Source organism: Platichthys flesus, chromosome 21 (assembly GCF_949316205.1).
Source record: "Platichthys flesus chromosome 21, fPlaFle2.1, whole genome shotgun sequence".
Classification (NCBI taxonomy): Eukaryota; Metazoa; Chordata; class Actinopteri; order Pleuronectiformes; family Pleuronectidae; genus Platichthys; species Platichthys flesus.
Window position 1 is genome coordinate 3,362,982 of NC_084965.1, and position 17,678 is coordinate 3,380,659.

General features: G+C 47.1%; 1 protein-coding gene across 4 annotated transcripts in view; it reads right to left on the reverse strand.

Annotated features, from left to right (window-relative positions):
* Positions 1-17: 17 nt before the first annotated feature.
* Positions 18-17,678, reverse strand: part of LOC133932729 (rho GTPase-activating protein 21-like) — a 67,660-nt gene continuing 49,999 nt past the window's right edge. For 2 of the 4 annotated variants that reach the window (XM_062379541.1, XM_062379538.1), the window contains 19 exons: positions 16,782-16,805; positions 13,362-15,315; positions 10,837-10,986; positions 10,625-10,727; positions 10,497-10,533; positions 10,025-10,144; positions 9,505-9,804; positions 8,450-8,514; positions 8,198-8,346; positions 7,923-8,065; positions 7,662-7,820; positions 7,102-7,180; positions 6,893-6,966; positions 6,723-6,812; positions 6,515-6,640; positions 6,382-6,423; positions 6,091-6,196; positions 3,616-3,647; positions 18-2,819 (listed from right to left, as the gene is read on the reverse strand). In XM_062379541.1, coding sequence (XP_062235525.1) covers positions 1,140-2,819; positions 3,616-3,647; positions 6,091-6,196; positions 6,382-6,423; positions 6,515-6,640; positions 6,723-6,812; positions 6,893-6,966; positions 7,102-7,180; positions 7,662-7,820; positions 7,923-8,065; positions 8,198-8,346; positions 8,450-8,514; positions 9,505-9,804; positions 10,025-10,144; positions 10,497-10,533; positions 10,625-10,727; positions 10,837-10,986; positions 13,362-15,315; positions 16,782-16,805 — 5,433 coding nt within the window. In that variant the 3' untranslated portion in view covers positions 18-1,139. The remainder of the gene's footprint in view (positions 2,820-3,615; positions 3,648-6,090; positions 6,197-6,381; positions 6,424-6,514; positions 6,641-6,722; positions 6,813-6,892; positions 6,967-7,101; positions 7,181-7,661; positions 7,821-7,922; positions 8,066-8,197; positions 8,347-8,449; positions 8,515-9,504; positions 9,805-10,024; positions 10,145-10,496; positions 10,534-10,624; positions 10,728-10,836; positions 10,987-13,361; positions 15,316-16,781; positions 16,806-17,678) is intronic. The other 2 variants (XM_062379540.1, XM_062379539.1) reach the window with 2 other exon arrangements.

A 17,678-nucleotide genomic window follows, 5' to 3' on the forward strand; every position in this document is an offset into this window, starting at 1 on the left:
CAAACAGACAGTGAGACTCTAATAAAGATTATTTATTTCCAGTGTTTGTTGAGGGGGGGGGCATCGCACCATGTTCTGCTGTACACAGGCCAGATGTTCACCAAACATTGTCTCATGCAGTTCCTTTCTTTCTTTTTATTTTTGTTGTTCTTTTCCTCCCGGGTTTGAAAAAACGCATTTGAACTGCACGTGAAAAAACAAGAGAAGGTGTTGAAGTCGAAGAGAAACAAACACTGACATGAACCAGAAATGAGTTTGAACAGGAGGAAACAGAAGAACCTGTGGAATGCCTGTGAAATATTCTCCTCCTAAACTTTTTGTTGGTAAAAACTGTTAAAAAAGAAAAACAAAAAGAGGCACTTTTTTCTTTTCGAGATAAAAACACATGTAAAAAGTTTTCTTTTGGACTATAACTTGAAAAAGTTTGGAAATTAAAAACTACTGCACCGAGCATTACATACTATAGTAACAGTATTTTTCGTTAATGTTTTTTTTCAGTCTTTATTTGATAAAACTATAATAACCCTCCGAGCTAATATCTGGCTGTTGTGACCGCGCTGTGAAAACAAAACACAAACTTCCCACAGCACCGAGCTCAGAAAGCAGCCGTCCACTAAACCCACAGACTTCAAGTACAGACACAAAACAAAAAAGAAAATACATACACGTCGTTTTAAAAATGACAATAATGTCACAAGCAACTAGTGTTAGTCCAAAACAAGAAAAGGAGCGAGTAATACATTCTTCATACCGTTTATAAGAGGAAGTACTGAACCGAGATTCCTTATTTCTAAAGGTTTCCTCCCCCGTTCTTCAGTAACCGTTTTTCATTAGTGCTGCGAAACGAGCGTCAGAGTTCAATTCCGTCACTTGGACAAAGTCACATTCTGTCGCGAGTCCAGTTCAGGAGGAGAAGTCCGTGTTTCTCTTCTTTCCGTGTCTTGTTTTCCAGTATGGCCGACGAGTCAGTGGAAATACACATAAACATCTCTTCAGCATTAATCCAGTAACAATCATGTAGGCCTATACACAGTATGTACAGTAGATACATAGAGTTTACTTTGTAGAAAAAATATTGTGCAGTAACCTTCGCTCAAATAACCACATTCGCACATTCACTCATTCATTCTGTTCGGTCCTCACAGATACTGGTAGAACCGCGAGCGGACGACTTGAGCTCCAGAGAGTTTGTGAGGGTGAGCGTCCTCCCCGAGGGACGCTCTGCTCTTCACCTGCAGCCCGCCCCCGTTCACGTGCCCCCCCGCCGGCGGCTGAGCGTCCGGGACGGCAGGAGGAGGAGGAGGAGGAGGAGGAGGAGGAGGAGGCGGTGATGTTTCAGGAGCGACGCCCTGAGCTTCTGCGGGATCGTCCTCGGGCACGGCTTTGGGTGCGAGCTCCACTTTCGGCTCGGAGCCTCGGCAGCGCTCCCTGGAGATCCAGTCCCGGACGGAGAAGTCCTCTGAGGAGCATCTGGGTTTGAGGTGGTCCAGCAGCGAGAGGTCAGCCACCTTGTCCACGCCGCCCTGCTCCCGCCAGTCGTTGATGACCGCCAGCTCCGCAAAGTCCCTCTGCCCGCCCAGGGTGTGCCGCCGCCGGATGTTCTTCTTCTTGGCCCGAGCATCCTGAGCTCGGTTCTTCTGGGAGAACATGTCATCAGCAGACGTTCGTATCCGAAGCTTGAGCCGCTCGGTGATTCTAAGGTGCCACGCTGGTTCGGCGCGCTCCGACTCGCTGCGTGAAGACGAGCTGAGGCTGCTGGTGGATCGGCCTTTCTTCATCACCTCCAGGACCCGAGACAAGCGGGTGGAGGACTCCGACCTCCCGCTGCTGCGCTCCCCGCTCCCAGCTACGCCCTCCACGGAGGACTCGCTGTCCGTCTTCTGCCTCAGCGACCAGCGTCTGGAGAGGGTATCGCACTCGATCATCCTGTGCGACGGGAAGAGGCGGCGTGCCTCCAGCTTGTGCCCGACTCCTCCTGCATCTCTCGCCTCGGCCTTCTCCTGACTCTGCTCCTGGCGCGGCGTGGACTGGCTGCTGCCTCCACCCGGGGCGAACACCGGGAAGTCGCTCTCGCTGTCCGTCTCCATGGGCCGCCCCTCGCTGATGAGCTCACTGCGCTCGTCGTCCGCCTCCTCGCCGCCCGCCAGCTCCGGACTGAGAGCACTGGACTCGGCGCCGGTCAGGAACGTGATGGAACTAGTGGTGGAGTAGTCCGAGGTGATGGAGCTCACCTCTGCGCCAGCGGACGCGCCGGCACCTCCTCCCTGTCCCATGCACACTCCTGGGGGCAGGTCGGGGGGGGCTCCTCCAGACCACTTCTTGGGTCTGGACCGCGGCACCGATGCTCCGGAGCTCATGGTCCCGAGGTCCGAGGTGTTTTCGTCCAGATGAGACGGAGGATCGGACAGGGACGACTTCCCCCGGGGAGCCGCCTGGTGGCTGGTGTTCGGGGAGGCGCAGATGATCGGGGACGAGATGGAAGAAGACGCGTGGCGGGGCGGAGTCTTCTCCTTCAGGAACAAGGAGTTTCTATGCTCTCTCTTGGCTTTGGGCATCAGCTCCACAGTTCTCCCGTTCTCCTTCCTCTCCTCGGCCGGGGCTTGAAGCTTGGCGTTGGGGCGAGTCTCGCTCGGGGCCTCAGCCTGGAGATGGTGGTTGGGCTTCTGGCCAGGGAGTTCCTTCTTGGGGAACACGGCGTCCAGGTCGTCATCTGAGCTGCTCGGCTGCGGCTTCTCCTTTGACTTCTTTCTTTTGCGGCTGGCTGCAGCAAAGATGGAGGAGACCAGGAGCTCTCGGTCCTTCCCTGAGCCCCAGGAACCCTGAGAGGAGGAAGAGAGAGGAAGACCAAAATGAGAAGGTGCAATGCAATCAGGTGGAAAAGAAGAAAAAACCCTTCACCCCTGCCTGGAAACTGAAATCTGTACTCCACCTGCTCCCATGAAGCACCACAAACCAGAGAGGTGGACAGAGAGAGGAACATTAGCGAGTGTCATTAACAGGAAGCACATTGTTGTTTCCATGCAGGCGGTGAAGCAGCAGCAGCAGCAGCCTGAGCTCTGTCATGATGTGGCCATGAAGCTGAAGAGAAGCAGCCACAGAGCAGCAGTGCAATGATGGAGGCAGCTGCTTTTTTCAGATTTTTGCAGCCTGGAGCATTAAGTCCTTACTAAGCAGGAATATTTATCGACTCATAAAGCCATGAAGTGCTGCGGCTCCCTGTTTGTGCTGAAGCCTGTTGGACTAACTGACACTTACAGGTTTGTTTCAACCAAGTAACAACAAAGTTCCTGATGCCTTAGTGGTATTTTGCCATGCAGATTATTTAGAGCCTGATAACAAGGCAGATATTAGGGACTGAAAACTTTCTGATAAGGTAAAAACACTGAATAATGCTTCCTATGATGTCGTTATTTTACAGTTTAACCATCAATAAGAAAATGAAAACTCAAATACGACCAAAATATGTTAAGAAAATCGAATTCTTTCCATAAACCACCTTCTAACTCTACGCTGACGTATGTTGATCTGATCCTGACCGGAGGTGAAGGCACCTACCTCCCTTCTTCCTACTCTACCAGAGGCCTGAGAGCTTTCCCACCAGACACACACACTCACCTTTGATTTAGCCGAGTCACTGTTCGGTGAATCTGCAGGACAAAGAGAAGAGAGGGAACATGTCAGATACGACACAGACACACTCGCATGTGGAGCAACACGTGAATGTGATGAGGGAGGAGAAAGGAAAAGTGGATGAGGGGAAGCAGGTTGTTTGGTGGGAAACAAAACGCACAACAGACGAGATGGTGGACGACACGAGCAGACAACGGGCCATGCTGCACACACAGGGGACAGGTGAGCTCTAGGTTACACTCAGGGTCACGTCTACAAGGCATGTGACGTTCTTTCCCCGACTCCAACACACACACGTATGTTCCTGTGTCTCTGTGATACTGAGTGCAACTTCAGCCGTGACCACAACAGATACACTGGACAGTGGAGCAGGTCACGTGCCATGCAACACGAGGACACACAGACGCTCTGTCGCACAGACGAGAACGTCTGAAACCACCGAGAGAGAGAAGTTACTTTACATGCGTCAAATACCAGATTTTCTTTGCTGATGAATAAACATGTTTTCCTTTTTTGATTTCTCAAATGTTTAACGTAGTGTTGACCGGAGCTTCCTGAAGTTTTTGTCATAAAGAAACACGTCCAGTAGATGAAACTATTCACAATGACAAAAAGCTATATTCAAAAAATGAGATTTATCTTCTGACTACGATAGGTTTAAAGACCAGTAAGAAAGACCATAGCATAATACAGACCACGACCATTTATCTTTATATTTACATTTATATACATTTTCATAGTTTTACTTTCTTTTAGTTCTGATCTTATGGCATATTTTTTTCTATCTTGTTTTACTCATCCGTAACATTTTTGTATTTGCTATGTGATCTTCAAATTGCTTTCAACTGTTTCCTTTTGTTTGCCTTCAAATTTTCATGAACTCGTAAAGCTTCTTGTAATTGTACCTGTGCTTTGTAAATAAAGATTATTATTATTATTATTATTATGTAAGTTATTTATAATACAGTTAATGGCCCAACTCTATAATATTAAGCCTCAATTACATGTATTTGTCCCAAGAGTTTAACAATCTTTTTATATATCTAACAAGCCGATAAATCTGTTTTACTTCATTGATGTCGGCATCAGTTTGACTTTAAAACCCAAGGATCCCGGCATTCGATGCCCAACCCCACAGACACCCTTCAGCTGAATTGATGGAGCAGTGCGCGGTGGTGGTGGTGGTGACATGAGTTTTACCGTGACAACAACGACATGGTGAGGACAGAGACGGCCATGGAGGAAACCAAGAGGTCAAAGCTGAGTGACAGGGGGGTCACAGAGGGGCTACTACATGAGACACTACATGAGAGCGAGAGCGTCAGCGAGGAGCAAACCTGCCATCAGTCCTCACCTGCTCTGTAATCGTCCTGATAACGTCCTCAGGTTCTGGACTAGAAATTTGTTTTTTCTGATTGTGTGACATAGCCAAGCCCCCCTATACACCCCTTGCAATACACAAGATGGCACAATATGCAGGTGCACACGGACGTTGTGACGTAGAGAACCATACCATGCTATCTCTCCTGTTGGCGAGCTTGCAGGACAGTGAGGAGAGACAGCGGAGAGCCTTTCAGACAGTAGCACCGGGCCGTGTTAGGTAAACTCTGACAGACAACACCGGACACTGTACCGTACCGTGCAGCCGCGTCCTTTCCCCTCGCTCGGCATGGCGTTCTTTGCTTTTACCACTTTTTCTTTTTTCTTGTCTCTCTCTTTGGCATTTCCTGTGCTTTAAAAGAACTGCGGGTTCCTGCAGACTAGGCAGCTACACTGGGGGCAACAATCCTCCTTCTTCCTACAGTTCCAGCTGTCCATCACGGACATTACAGAGTCCATCAGTGACATCATGGTGTGATAGACTCCTCCCACTTGGCCTGTGTCAAGATCAGTATGTGTGAATGCTGGGAAAGCCTTTAGGACACCCGACAGAGCCTCACTAGAGACAGAGGAATCAGAGGTCGCCTTTCACTGTAAAAACATCTACTTTGTGACGTGGGAAAGAACATGCCGTATTTTGCAACAGTGGGCAGGATAAAGGGGGGGAGGGGGCAAAGCCGAGTAGTGGAGTCTGATCTTAACGAGTTATTAACGGGCAGAGACGACCGAATAAACAAAAGAACGTCTAAGTCTTTATAAACACTGCGGAATGCTTCCTAAAGCAAATGAAAGACGTGACAATTTATCGCGTCCTTGGAGAGACGCAAATAAATTGTCCGCTCGGACCCACACAGGCGTTTGGACTCACGGTTAGCCATAGACATTTCTATCTAGTGGCAACAGCCAAAGAAGCAAAAGAGGGGGAAAGCTTGGACTTAAGGAAGAAGCAGCGTTATCACAAACATCCGTTCGTCGTTGTTAAAACACCGGCGGTCTCCTGGGACCACAGCGAGCAGCAGCGACAGGACAGAGAAAGGTTAACCCACCACAGAGTCGGTTCTGCCAGAGGCAGCGCGTTACCTGATACTTCGCCCTGCGACGCGGCGGTGCGCCCGATGTTGGTGAGGAGGTGGTCGATGTTGGGGATGGGCTGGGACTGCACGGCGCTCATCTCGTAGGACACAGTCTGCAGGAAGCAAAGGGAACTCATCAGGTTTGGGTTTCTGTGTGTGGATGAACTGTTTGTGTCTCACGTGCTTAGAACGACCTCTCGCTAGATGAATAAATCATTTTGAATTGATTTGATGATAACAATGTTAAATCTAAAGCAGAAGGAAGAGTTGTATTAATGGCAGTGACGCCTGTACCTACCACTGGTTCTCCATTTCCCTCTTCAGTGAAAAACCAGTTGTACTAGAAGCAAAATAAAACATGAGACGTTAGGTTTTTGTGTTTTATAAGCAAGGAGATCAGTGAAGAGACCATAGAAACGTGTGATTCTCACATTCTGAATGAGGGTCTCTACGATCTTGTACTGGTCGGGCATGTGTGTGACCATGTGAGTCATGTTGTCCTCGGTGGTTCGCACCAGAGTCGGACCAAACACAATGGCCAGGTTCCTCGGCTCCATCTAAAACCCAAGAAATGCAGTTTAAAGCAAATTTTAGACCCTAATGTTGGTTTTAAAAGACAAAAAAACTTGAGTTCTGTACCTTATTCTTCTCCGAGTTATCCGCCACACATTTCAGATGAGCTGAGAGGAACTTCAGGGTCTCGTAGTGATGATCTGGTAACTCATGAAGCTGTCAGGAAACAGGAGAATAACAAATGACAGGATGCATCTACAGATGGAAACAAGCAAAGGATGAAATAAACTACTCACCAGCCTCTTGATCACTTTGAGTCTCTCCACTGGGCCCTCGACCCTGTTGGCGTCTATGAAATCTGAGTATCTATCTGTGGGTGGACAAAATGTTTTCCTTTAAATACATTTTCAAAGCTTTTGTGTAAAAAACAATGTTATTTTTTTAAGGGTGTAGTTAACACGTTTGGCCACTAGATGGTGAACGTGATCCTTTGAAAACAACTCACCATTAGTGAACAAGGGCTCTGGAAGTTTGCGAAAGAAGGACTTGAGTAAACTGCTGATCACATTGAGGTCCCTCCATTTCTACAAAGCAGAAACACACCTTAAGTATTATAAAAGAAATCTTACCTCCACTTATCAGGGGATTTTGCCACCGTGCGTTTGTTTGTCAGCATGAAACTCGGTGGAAAGATGGAACAAAGGCCAATAAACCTCAGCAGAGGTATGAACTCTACTAAGAGACATTCTAGTTCAACCTGTATTATAGTTTTAGGCTCAGAAGAATATTTCACGAGATCCACTGTCAGAAAGATGTAGTTTTAGCTTCTGAACTCCAAAACTTCTAACGGTGCTAATGTATTTATAGTACTTATTATGCTTTTGTATTTACTGAATCTTGACAGTAATTGACAGTAAACTTTATTGTTGCTTTGTGTACAAAGGTCAAAATGCAGCTTTAAAAATGTCAGTCTTGCATCCGGCTCTAAACAGATTGAGGTTGAGCACTAACACCACTTCAAGGAGAGTATAATTAAAGCAGCAGGGGATCGATGGAGTGACTCACATCATCCTGGACATCGATATCATTCATGCCCTTGTTGTTGAGCTCCTCCTGCATGTTGGAGATCGCCGCGTTGTTTCCCGGGACTCTGTAGATGCCTGTGTACTCCAGCCCCCTCTCCTCCACTAGATTACAGCAGACCTCCACAATCAGAGGCACAAACTGGACGATATATGTAAAGGAGGAAAAGGATAAGGTTATCGGACATGCAAAGAACGCAGATGAAGGTAAATTACATCTTTATGAACGTAAATGAGCACAGACCTTGTTTGACTGTGCGGGAGGACAGTCGTCCAGCCTCACTCCGAACGTGACGCCAGGAGACGGCTTCTTCTCGAAAGGTTTCCTCATCAGCCCCGGGATGCCTTTCCTCCATGTCCCTTTGTCCTTAGGAGGGCTGGTGTCGTCTGCAGGGACACAGCGAAATAATGAGGATACAGACGTTAAAGACCCTTCTTTAACATTGAGACATTAACACTGTTAAGAATTAATATCATATCACTGTAGTGCACATAATGTTTCTTGTCCTCTTTTCCTACCTTTGTGCATGTTCTTCCTCTCCTGCTCGGGTTTGGGGGAGTGTGGACTTGTTGCTTTGGTCTCTCCTTTGCCTCCTAGCAGCGTCTGTCGGATGCTCAGCGACTGGCGAGAGGGTTTGGGCGACTGCTCCGTCTTGCTGCCTGTGGGACTGAACGAGACAAGGACACGAACGCTGAATGAGCTTCTGGACACGGGACGCGTGAAGTTCTCCACAGTGTCAGGGCTCTCCCTCTCCTCTCGTCTGTTCTTACCTCATCAAGGTGTTGTACTCCTTGATCTTCCTGCTGATGAGGTCATGGCTGGTGAAGATGGCGTTCTAAGGAAAGAAAGAAAAGAGGAAGGAAGGAAGGAAAAGGGGGAGCGGAACAGAATGCACATGAGACACAAAAGATGATGGTTAGTGCATCAGGGGCTACACCTCCCCTTCGACCCCCCCTGCCTGTTTAAGACACAGTGGAGTGAGCGGAAAGAGAGAAAATATCCCGGTTGTGATTTTAATATTAGCTGGATGCTAATGATGTTTGATTTAGGACAGATCTGATTGTCAGTGTCAAACAGTCAGTGTGTTACTTCCTTTTTGCTAAGGACCCCCTGGAACCAACTCAAGGACCCTTGATGGTCCACGGACTCCACTTTGAGGACCCCAGTATTAATTGAAAAGATTTGTTAGCTGCTAAAATATTTCTTTCTAAAGCAAAACCGGCTACGAGGTCAAAAGGACACGAGTGCCGTTAAAATGAACAATGGAATATTCTAAAGTATTAGAGGTAATGTTACACTGACAAGTGATATAACAGAGGATGATCCCTGGCACAGTGACCTGCACAGAGACCCTGAGGCAGCTGCCTTGCTGAGAACTGATGAACTGTACAAGCTGCCAAAGTCTGCATATAAAATCATAATAAAAGTAGAATTACGGCCCGAGGCAGTTGTTCGCCTCCACCAACCGGTCGGGTCGCGGGGGAGTTAAAATCACCCCCTCTGCTCACGAGCGATTCTGCAGAACATTATTATGTCACAGTGAAGTAGCACTTTAGCCTTTTAGATATTAAATGTCATCAAACAATCATTTTTATCGAATAAAACACTTTTCTGACATCGTTGTGACCAAAAATCAAATCAATTAATCTTTGAGTCCAGGTGAGGATGAAAGTCAGATGTAAGGATGTTCCCTCAGGATGCTCCTGAGACTCACATGCAACCTGAGAACTTAACGCCTCTGATGAGCAAGATTACGCAAAAACAAAGAAACAGATTTCCACGAGATTTGGATTAAGCTTGGTTCCTCGGAATCGCTGGGTCTCACCTCCTCATCCAGGTTGCTGCTCTCCTGTATGACTCTGATCCAGGCCAGCATGTCCTCCCGGTCCTCTGCCTGGAACAGGTACTCGCAGTCCGACGTGGTCAGCCGCAGCACGTTCTTACGCTTGGTGTCGCTGTAGGAGATGTCAATCAGACAGGCCTTGATGCTGATTGGCAGGGCCTCGTCCACCACTTGGCAGTTGGCGTGAGCCTGCCCTTCCTTTTTGTCTTTATACAGGCAGAGGTAGTTGCCCCTCAACACGGCGTACATCTGCTTCCACGGGCGCATCCCCGCACCGACACGCTGCGGAGAAACAGAGATAAACAAAGCAAAATAGAAGTTAAACAAAAAAATAAGCTGCTATGCATGACATCGTAAATACAGGACCTCAGGCAACAAGGTCAAAGGCAGATTTAAGTTCAAACAGAGGGTATCGTCAAACCGGGTCAGACTCACTACTGTTTATAAACGGGTCATGTAATGTTTATATATGATAGGAAAGCTACACAGAGACGGTGCACACCTTTCCCTTATCTGTGTTCAGCTGCTTGAAATGCAGCAAACCCTCCTTGGTGGCGTCGCAGAAGACTTCAGATGAAGAATCTCTCCTGGAGCCTGAATCTTCTGACGACCTGTCGACTGCCTGCGATGGACGAGAAGGTGACGGGAAACGTTAAAGACAGAAACTTCTCACGTCCAGACCAGTCAAACCATTAGCATAAATCAAGAGTCATACTGGTGCGTCTCAATGGCACATTTTAAAGGATCTACCATATTAAGGTTGATAGAAAGGTAAGAAAAAATACACGTCCACACCCGCTGAATCAATAATCTACCAAAAACAAGCCTGAAGTCGCTTTTAGAGCCGTAACTATGTCCTGTAAAGTGTTATCTTCTGGGTGTGACCTAACGAGCTGATAAACCCGGCAGGTAGCTGCTGGACAGAGCTGACGATTAAATGTATTGTTGAAAAAAACAAAACAGACTGGACTCACCCTCCGAAGACCTTTCAGACCAGGTATTAAAGCCCTCCTACATGATAGAGACAAGAAAATATTATCATACTGAAAGAGCTGGAACGAGAGTAATGTGGAGTAATAATCTTTTGTGTGAAGCCACTCACCCTCTGGCTTCTTCTCGGTAGTTGTCCAGACCTTCATCGTACGACTTGGAACGCTCGGTTTTTGTTCCAGAATCTGACTCAATAATTGTGAGACGGAGAGAATCTATTAAGAGAGGGTCAGACAATAATTCAAAAAAGTGTCCGTAAGCTTTGATACCGACTTCAAACAGTTGCTTAATTTCATATTCTGCAATAAAATATAACCACAATACCTTGGTCATGTGACATTTGTCGACGAAAGAGGGGGGATGGCGAGGTGGGGCTGGGTGGGATGGTGGTGATGATGGGTGCTGCAGATGTGACGGCAGAGGCAGGGATGTGGATGGTGCTGTCCAGGTCCAGACTGGGACTGGATGGTTCATCTAAGGACAGAACAGGAGGAATTTAGCTTCATGGTGAGAGAATGGCTTCATAAATCCATCTTCTGAATGAGGAAAAACATTTGTATTTACTATTTGAAATCAAGGACCCATCGGTTCAAAACAACAAAGAACATCTAGTGATACATTTCCAAAACAAGAATAGAATATGTTCATTTAAATTGAAGGATGGGCAGGATTCAACTCTACTGACCTCATATACACCTTTGTAATAGAACATCATATTGTAAATTAAATAATAATAAATACACAATGCCCTCATTCATCTGCGCTATCTCAACTCGACTAATCCTTTCAGCAGACGGCTGTAAAGTGCTGCGATAAGAAGCTGAAAAGAAAAGAGCGATGCAGTCAGAAAGTAAACACGCGTTCCTTCTCGGATAAGCTGGAACACCTTTCCTGCTAAATACACACATGCAACGCAGTCAGCGAACATTACACCCTCCCAGACAGCGCTGTGTCATAACATCTGATATGCAGTATCAGCACGATAGCGAGCCCTAAAAACAAATTGAGAGACGCGCACGCTGAACAAACACTGAGAGAAATGAATCATATCTGCGGCGGTGGTGATGCAGGCAGCCAAATATGATGTTCCTGAACACTGTCTAGAATTAAATAGAGCAAAAAGCTGAATACTTCTTTGTAGTTATTGTCTTGTGACGACAGGAGGAGATTTATTTTTGGTAAACTGGTTTCAAATAATGGTTTTCATGAATTTAAGCACATACAACTGTCAAAGGATTAAATTCCCATAGATGGCAGTGCACCGATTCAAACGTTTGTCTTTCAATGACACATTTTATTGATTTGAAATCTCTTTCCCCATGAACCTGGAGAGATCATCTCCCATGACACAACAAGCCTCATTTCTGAAACCTCAGCCTGAAGCCTATTACATGTAATCACTTGTTTGTTCAGCTTTTATTCTGTTTCTGGGAAGACGGCGACTCCCACTGATGTCCGACACATATGATGTCACATCAAGACTTTTAAATAAAGTTGGAGAACAATGCAGATCAATTAATATCCGTATGAAAAGATAGAAATCAGTCTCTTGTATCTTTTGAGGATGTGGTGTTTAGCTTTTTTTAAGCACGAGTGTCCAAAGTAAAAATCCAACATATGTTATGTTGCTGTCGAAGTTAGATCGACTTGTTAGATCAGATACATAAATAATACTAAACAAAAAATATTGTGACTACACACCAATTTTGTATTAATTAGACAAACACATAATATTAGTTTTTGGGATCAAGCTCCTGTTAACAAGTTTGTATGCCATGCTAAGCTAACCAGCTTTTGGCTATAGCTAATAAACGTGAAATCAATTTAATGTTAGGCAATCGCTGCTTTAAATTTTACCCTCACATTCTGAGAAACGGTGTTAAATAAAAACACGGGGAAGTGCAATGATAAAATCAAATCTAGATCTAGATGCACAGTAAGCGTTTGTGTACACAGGAGGGAAATGGTGCTAGAAGACGATAGGATTAACCGCTGCAGGCTCTTGGGACAACAGGCGAATATGAGAGCTGCTCTCATTGGCTGGTTGTGAGTCACCAATGGCTATGTGGCGGTGGATGCGAGGTTGAGTTCTCGCTTGTTGTGTTTCTGTCTGCCAGATGTGAGATGACACAACGAAAGCCACTTCAGACGATAATTCAGTCGAAACAACACAACAAGTGAAACCACAACTGTGACACTCAATGGATGACACAGAAAACACAATAATTACGATTCCTCCTCGACGTAAACAAGCAGCCATGTGACATTTTGCACGCTCTTCAGCAGCACAGCGATGGTCCCAGTACAAAATGTGTGTCAGACACTAAACATAGAGCAGTTGTTCCACTCATTGTACTATGAGGTGTAATTGAAGCGGATTGCTGCAGGAATGACCTTATTTCTCTGTTATGTCACAGTCCATTAGGGCGACATTCTTAGGTTTCTCTTGCTGTGCAACACTTGGGGGCGAATATGAGACATTTCAGAGAGTGGGAGGGCGTGTTTATTGAGTGTGAGTGTGTGTGTCTGTGTGTGTGTCTGTGCTGCATGACTCAGATGCCAGAGAGGTTTGAATACGTCATGGTTACCTGTAGAACAGTGTGGAAGTTACACACAACAACCTCACACCTGACACAGTGTCATCCTGAGTTCAACGTACCACAACTAATTTGTTTAAATTCCTAGAAGACACGTTCTGCTGTGACTGGAAATTTTGCTTTTTGTTTTTTAATCAACACAAGCACCTTCAACACAATGTCTTGCAGTTCAAGTATAAACACACTAACTCTGTCTGCTATAGAGACAGAGATTGAAGAGAAGGTGGTTCTATGGATTAGGTGCAGTCTTACCTATAAAAGGGATTGAATCCAGGGAGCCATCAAGGTTATTGGATCCAGACATGTGTCGTGTTTCGCCCAGCCTCCTTAAATGCGTCTCCCTACAGCCGTCATTGGACATCCAGCACATTGCATCGGCAGAGCCGGCCTTCACCAAAGGTGGTGACCTATGAGTGACTCCTCCACCGCAGTCATTAACGGCTAGTACATAGGACGGAGGGCGAATGTAAGGAGATTCGGTTTTCTTGTCTCTTCTTAGGACCACTACTGTTGCATCAGGTCCTTCTACTCCCTCCGCGAGACCGCCATTAGTTCGTACAGGTGAGCTGGTGGATGTGCAGGTTTCTCTGACCTTTGGCTTTGGGCTCACAGCTCCGTTGCTAGTGGAGGTACCAGAGGAAGCTCCAAGTTGTCTCTGCGTGGGCAGTTTAGAGGACGGAGCAGAGCAGGAGGAGGACCTGGCAGCCAACCCGGCCTCCAACCTATTCTCCATTTTCAGACTGTCAGCCCTGCCCCTGAGCTGGAGGTGCAGAGGGGAAGGGTACCCCAGATGGTTGCCACTGATGGCAGCTCTTTGGTCTTTAAGAGGGTCTGTGGTTTTGATGGGTAAGGCAGGTAAAGAGTCTGAGATGGCATTTTTTACAGGCAGACGTGATGGTCTCATTATGACCCCGTCTGTCCTGGGTGGTGTTACAGAGTCTGTTGTACCTTTAGTAAACACAGGAGCAGCTAAAGGTGAGATAGATAATCCACTTCCTCGCCCTTCGCTCTCCTGTCCAGGGAGACTCCTGTTGAGATGAGGTAAAACTTTCAGGCCTGCTCCCTGCCTGCCGGCTCTGGATTCCTCTGCCTTGTCAACCCTACCTGGCTCAGCAGGCTGCTGGCCCAGGTAGTCGCAAGACCGTGCCCGAGGTTTGGTAACATCTGTCGGGGAGGAGAAGGGCAGAGTGTCCTGGGAAGAGCTCCGAGGCCAGTTCCTGTTTGGTATCGTCTTCTCCGTTCCACCTCCAAGCCTCTCCTGGGAGGCGCTACGTAATGGAGTTGTCACTGTAGTACCCGGACTCTTTGCATCCATCCAGCGGTCACTGGATATGCTCCTCTGTCTGACCTGGGAGACCGATGGCGCTCTCTGGCTGGGGCTAGAAGGGGGAGGCGTACGTTGTTGGGCGTACGCAGAATTAGAATTAGCAGCTGCACGCAAGCTGTCTAAGCGCTCCTGGATGGTGCGGCAGCCATACGAGTGCAGCCTCTTGGCGTCGATGTAATCCTTATAGGTGGTGTAATTTCTCCAGTCAATGTTCTGGTGTGGGGAGGTGGATGAGGCTGTGGGAGAGGGCGAGTAGTGGTTGGTGTTGGGTGAGACAGCAGTGGAGAACGTGTCGGGCGATGCAGCAGGGACAGGTGCCCGTGCAGGCGGGGTCAAGGGGTCCGCATGGATCGCAACAGGTCTAGAACTTGAGGACGGGGAGTAGACCGGACTTTCTACAGGATGGGAAGAGGGACGTTGCAGCTGTGCACCCCCGGGTACCGAGGGAATAAGGGGTCTGGGTCTAGCTGATCCAGAATCTGGTGGAGAACTGTACCGGTTTTCCTCTGTCCTGTGACTGGGGCCCGCCCGAGCGACCCAGGGCCCCCTGTCAACTGGATCAGGAGGCATGGCTACTGTCCTCTTACTTTCATTACAGACAGACACCACAGCCTGAGACTTTGATGTCTGCTGGGGTGAGGGTGATGGCTGAACAGGGATTTCCACACCGTGACTCTGTTCAGCGGTTCCCCCTCTTCTTCCTGGTCCCTGAGCTGGCCCTCCAGGGGTCTCACTGACTGGGGCAGGCTCTGACGCCTGGGCCATGCCCGCAGCCTTCACTTCTATCCGAGGGTAGCATATGGGAGGGGGCTCGGGGATGTTCTGCGCATTTCCGCTGTACGCCTCGTTTCCTTTGAGGTATGCATCCTGGGAGTACGCCTGCAAGAGATTAGAGGACATTGTGTCACTTAGGTTGCAGAGAGGCTGGAGAGCAGAAATAGATCACATTAAACTGCCCGAGAACATCGCGCCCAACCCGGAACAGGATACATTAGACCCCTCTCAACAACGTAAAAAAACAGGGAGTGCTGCAGAGCTATTTGTGAAGTTATCAGACTTCTTCCATGAAAAATCTGCTACAAAGGCACATCCAAAAATAGCAGACAATACAAAGACTGTTCTATTTAGGCCATCGTTTGATTCTCCTTCTCAGGGCAACCGATCTTTTTAATGCTCGATATACTGAAACATCTATAACCTGAGACTTCATCTCCCTCAGTATCAATCTGTTGTTTATATAATACCTCATCTGCACCACCGCAATGTGGCTGCTTGCATTTTAAGAGTAGAGGAAAAAAAAGTAATCTGAGAGTGTCAATTATTGACAGGGGTCTTCGCCTAATGTGATGAGATTATCAGCAAGACAAACAATGTGACTGCAGTCCCTCAAAGATGTGTAAGTGACAGACCCACAACTGGATTCTGCCTTTCCAAAATAAATAAACAGAATGGTTAAGAGACACGGCATTCCAGAAATAATTTTCAAACAAACACAACAATTGTTCTCGAAAGTTTCTCAATCTCTCTCCTAGGAGAAGGAAAACAAATATGACAGTATGCCATTTTACAAATTATCATAAAAAGCACCAGATGTGGGGAAAAAGTACAGCAAATAGAAAAAGAAGGCTGGAAAGTCCAGAATAAACCCTCGGAGCCAGAAGTCAGGATTAAAGCGGCTGTGGTTTACCCACCTTCGGTGCCCTGAGGCATGAGGAGAGGGAGAACAGGGGACGTCTCTGCCTGCTGCTGGCAGCTAACGCAACTTCTGTCAGCATGGCCCTACAACTCTACTGTCACTGTAGAGACTAAGGTACTTTCCTGGAGTAGAACTCAGAGAAAACCCCTTAAACTTCGCTAGAGCTCACTCTCCAGTTAAGTATCGTCACGGACAGCCTCCGAAAAATCTCCCGGTTGCACGCTGACCTCGTTATATTTCCTCATCCTCCCAGCTCAAGAGCCCTTGAGAAAATGAAAAGGGAGAGTGCTACGGTGCTGGACTTTAATCGATGGCACTCTACCTGAGGTGTCAAGTTACAGCAGCGGTGGGTTTGCAGCCTGGTGCCTCCCTCTGCATTTGCATAAACCAAGCAGGCAAATATAAACTAATTTCTTGATGAGGAAAGTACAGAGGTCTGCTGACAGATGATGTCTCTTTTTCCAGTGAACTCATCTTTATTTTTAAGACTGCATACTCTCATCCCAGTAAAGGAGGGGAATTACAAATGGAATTCAAAAAACTTTTTTTGGAGTTTGCCACAGCCTACAAATTACAGTCAGAAACTTCTGAATCATCAGGACAGAGAAATTAATGGAAAGTCATTGGTTAGTACAGAATCCCTTCTTACCAGAGCTGTGATATCCCTGGAAAACTGCAGTCCCCAGGTTAGAGAAGCAGAGAGGAGAAGAAAGAGAAGTAAACAGGTGAACACACAGAAACGAGCGATACACAGACAGCGATGGAGATGACACATGGAGAAAGACAGTGACTTCAGCACAGGCTAAAAATACATCCTGCAAAAGGACCGCAGAGCTGAGAAAAATCACAGTTTGAGAGTGGAAGAATAAGAAAGAATGAGAATAGAGGTGAAGTTCAGCAGTGTCGGTATCCGTCCTTCACGGACATGATTATCCTCTGAGTCGTTGTGTGCTCATCCCCATTATGTCCTTTTCTTACCCCACAAAGACACACACACACACACACACTGCTGTTACAGTACGCAGGTTTTCACTCCTTTCCACACACTCAGCATTCCCCCCCCCGTGCTGTCACTCTCACCTGCTCACAGCGGCACCTCTCCTCCCCCTCTCTGGCTTCTGAGGCATTTCAGTCGCACTCACTCAAACACACTCTCTCTCCACTCGCCTCCTTCCACTCATCTGATCGACGCTGCCCTATCGTACGTTCACTTTTGGGCGAGCGTAAACACACACGCTTGCCCGAGCGCCACTGACTTCCTCCCTCGCTCACTCGCTCGCTCGATGCTGTAAACAGTGTACCGAGAGGAGAGTCAGCTGACTGCAGCTGCACTCCCTACGGTAGTGTGTGGGCTCCATGCCTCCGAAAACACATTTAAAAGCAGACACAGGAACCTTTATGCATATAATGCTGAACGGCTTAATAAATGGAAACTCTGTTGTGATAATAATAATTTCCTAGACACTGGATTATGTAGAAAAACTAAATTTTCATTGATGAGGATTAACTAAGAGTGAGAACTGCAGTTAAATGCATATTATTCTTT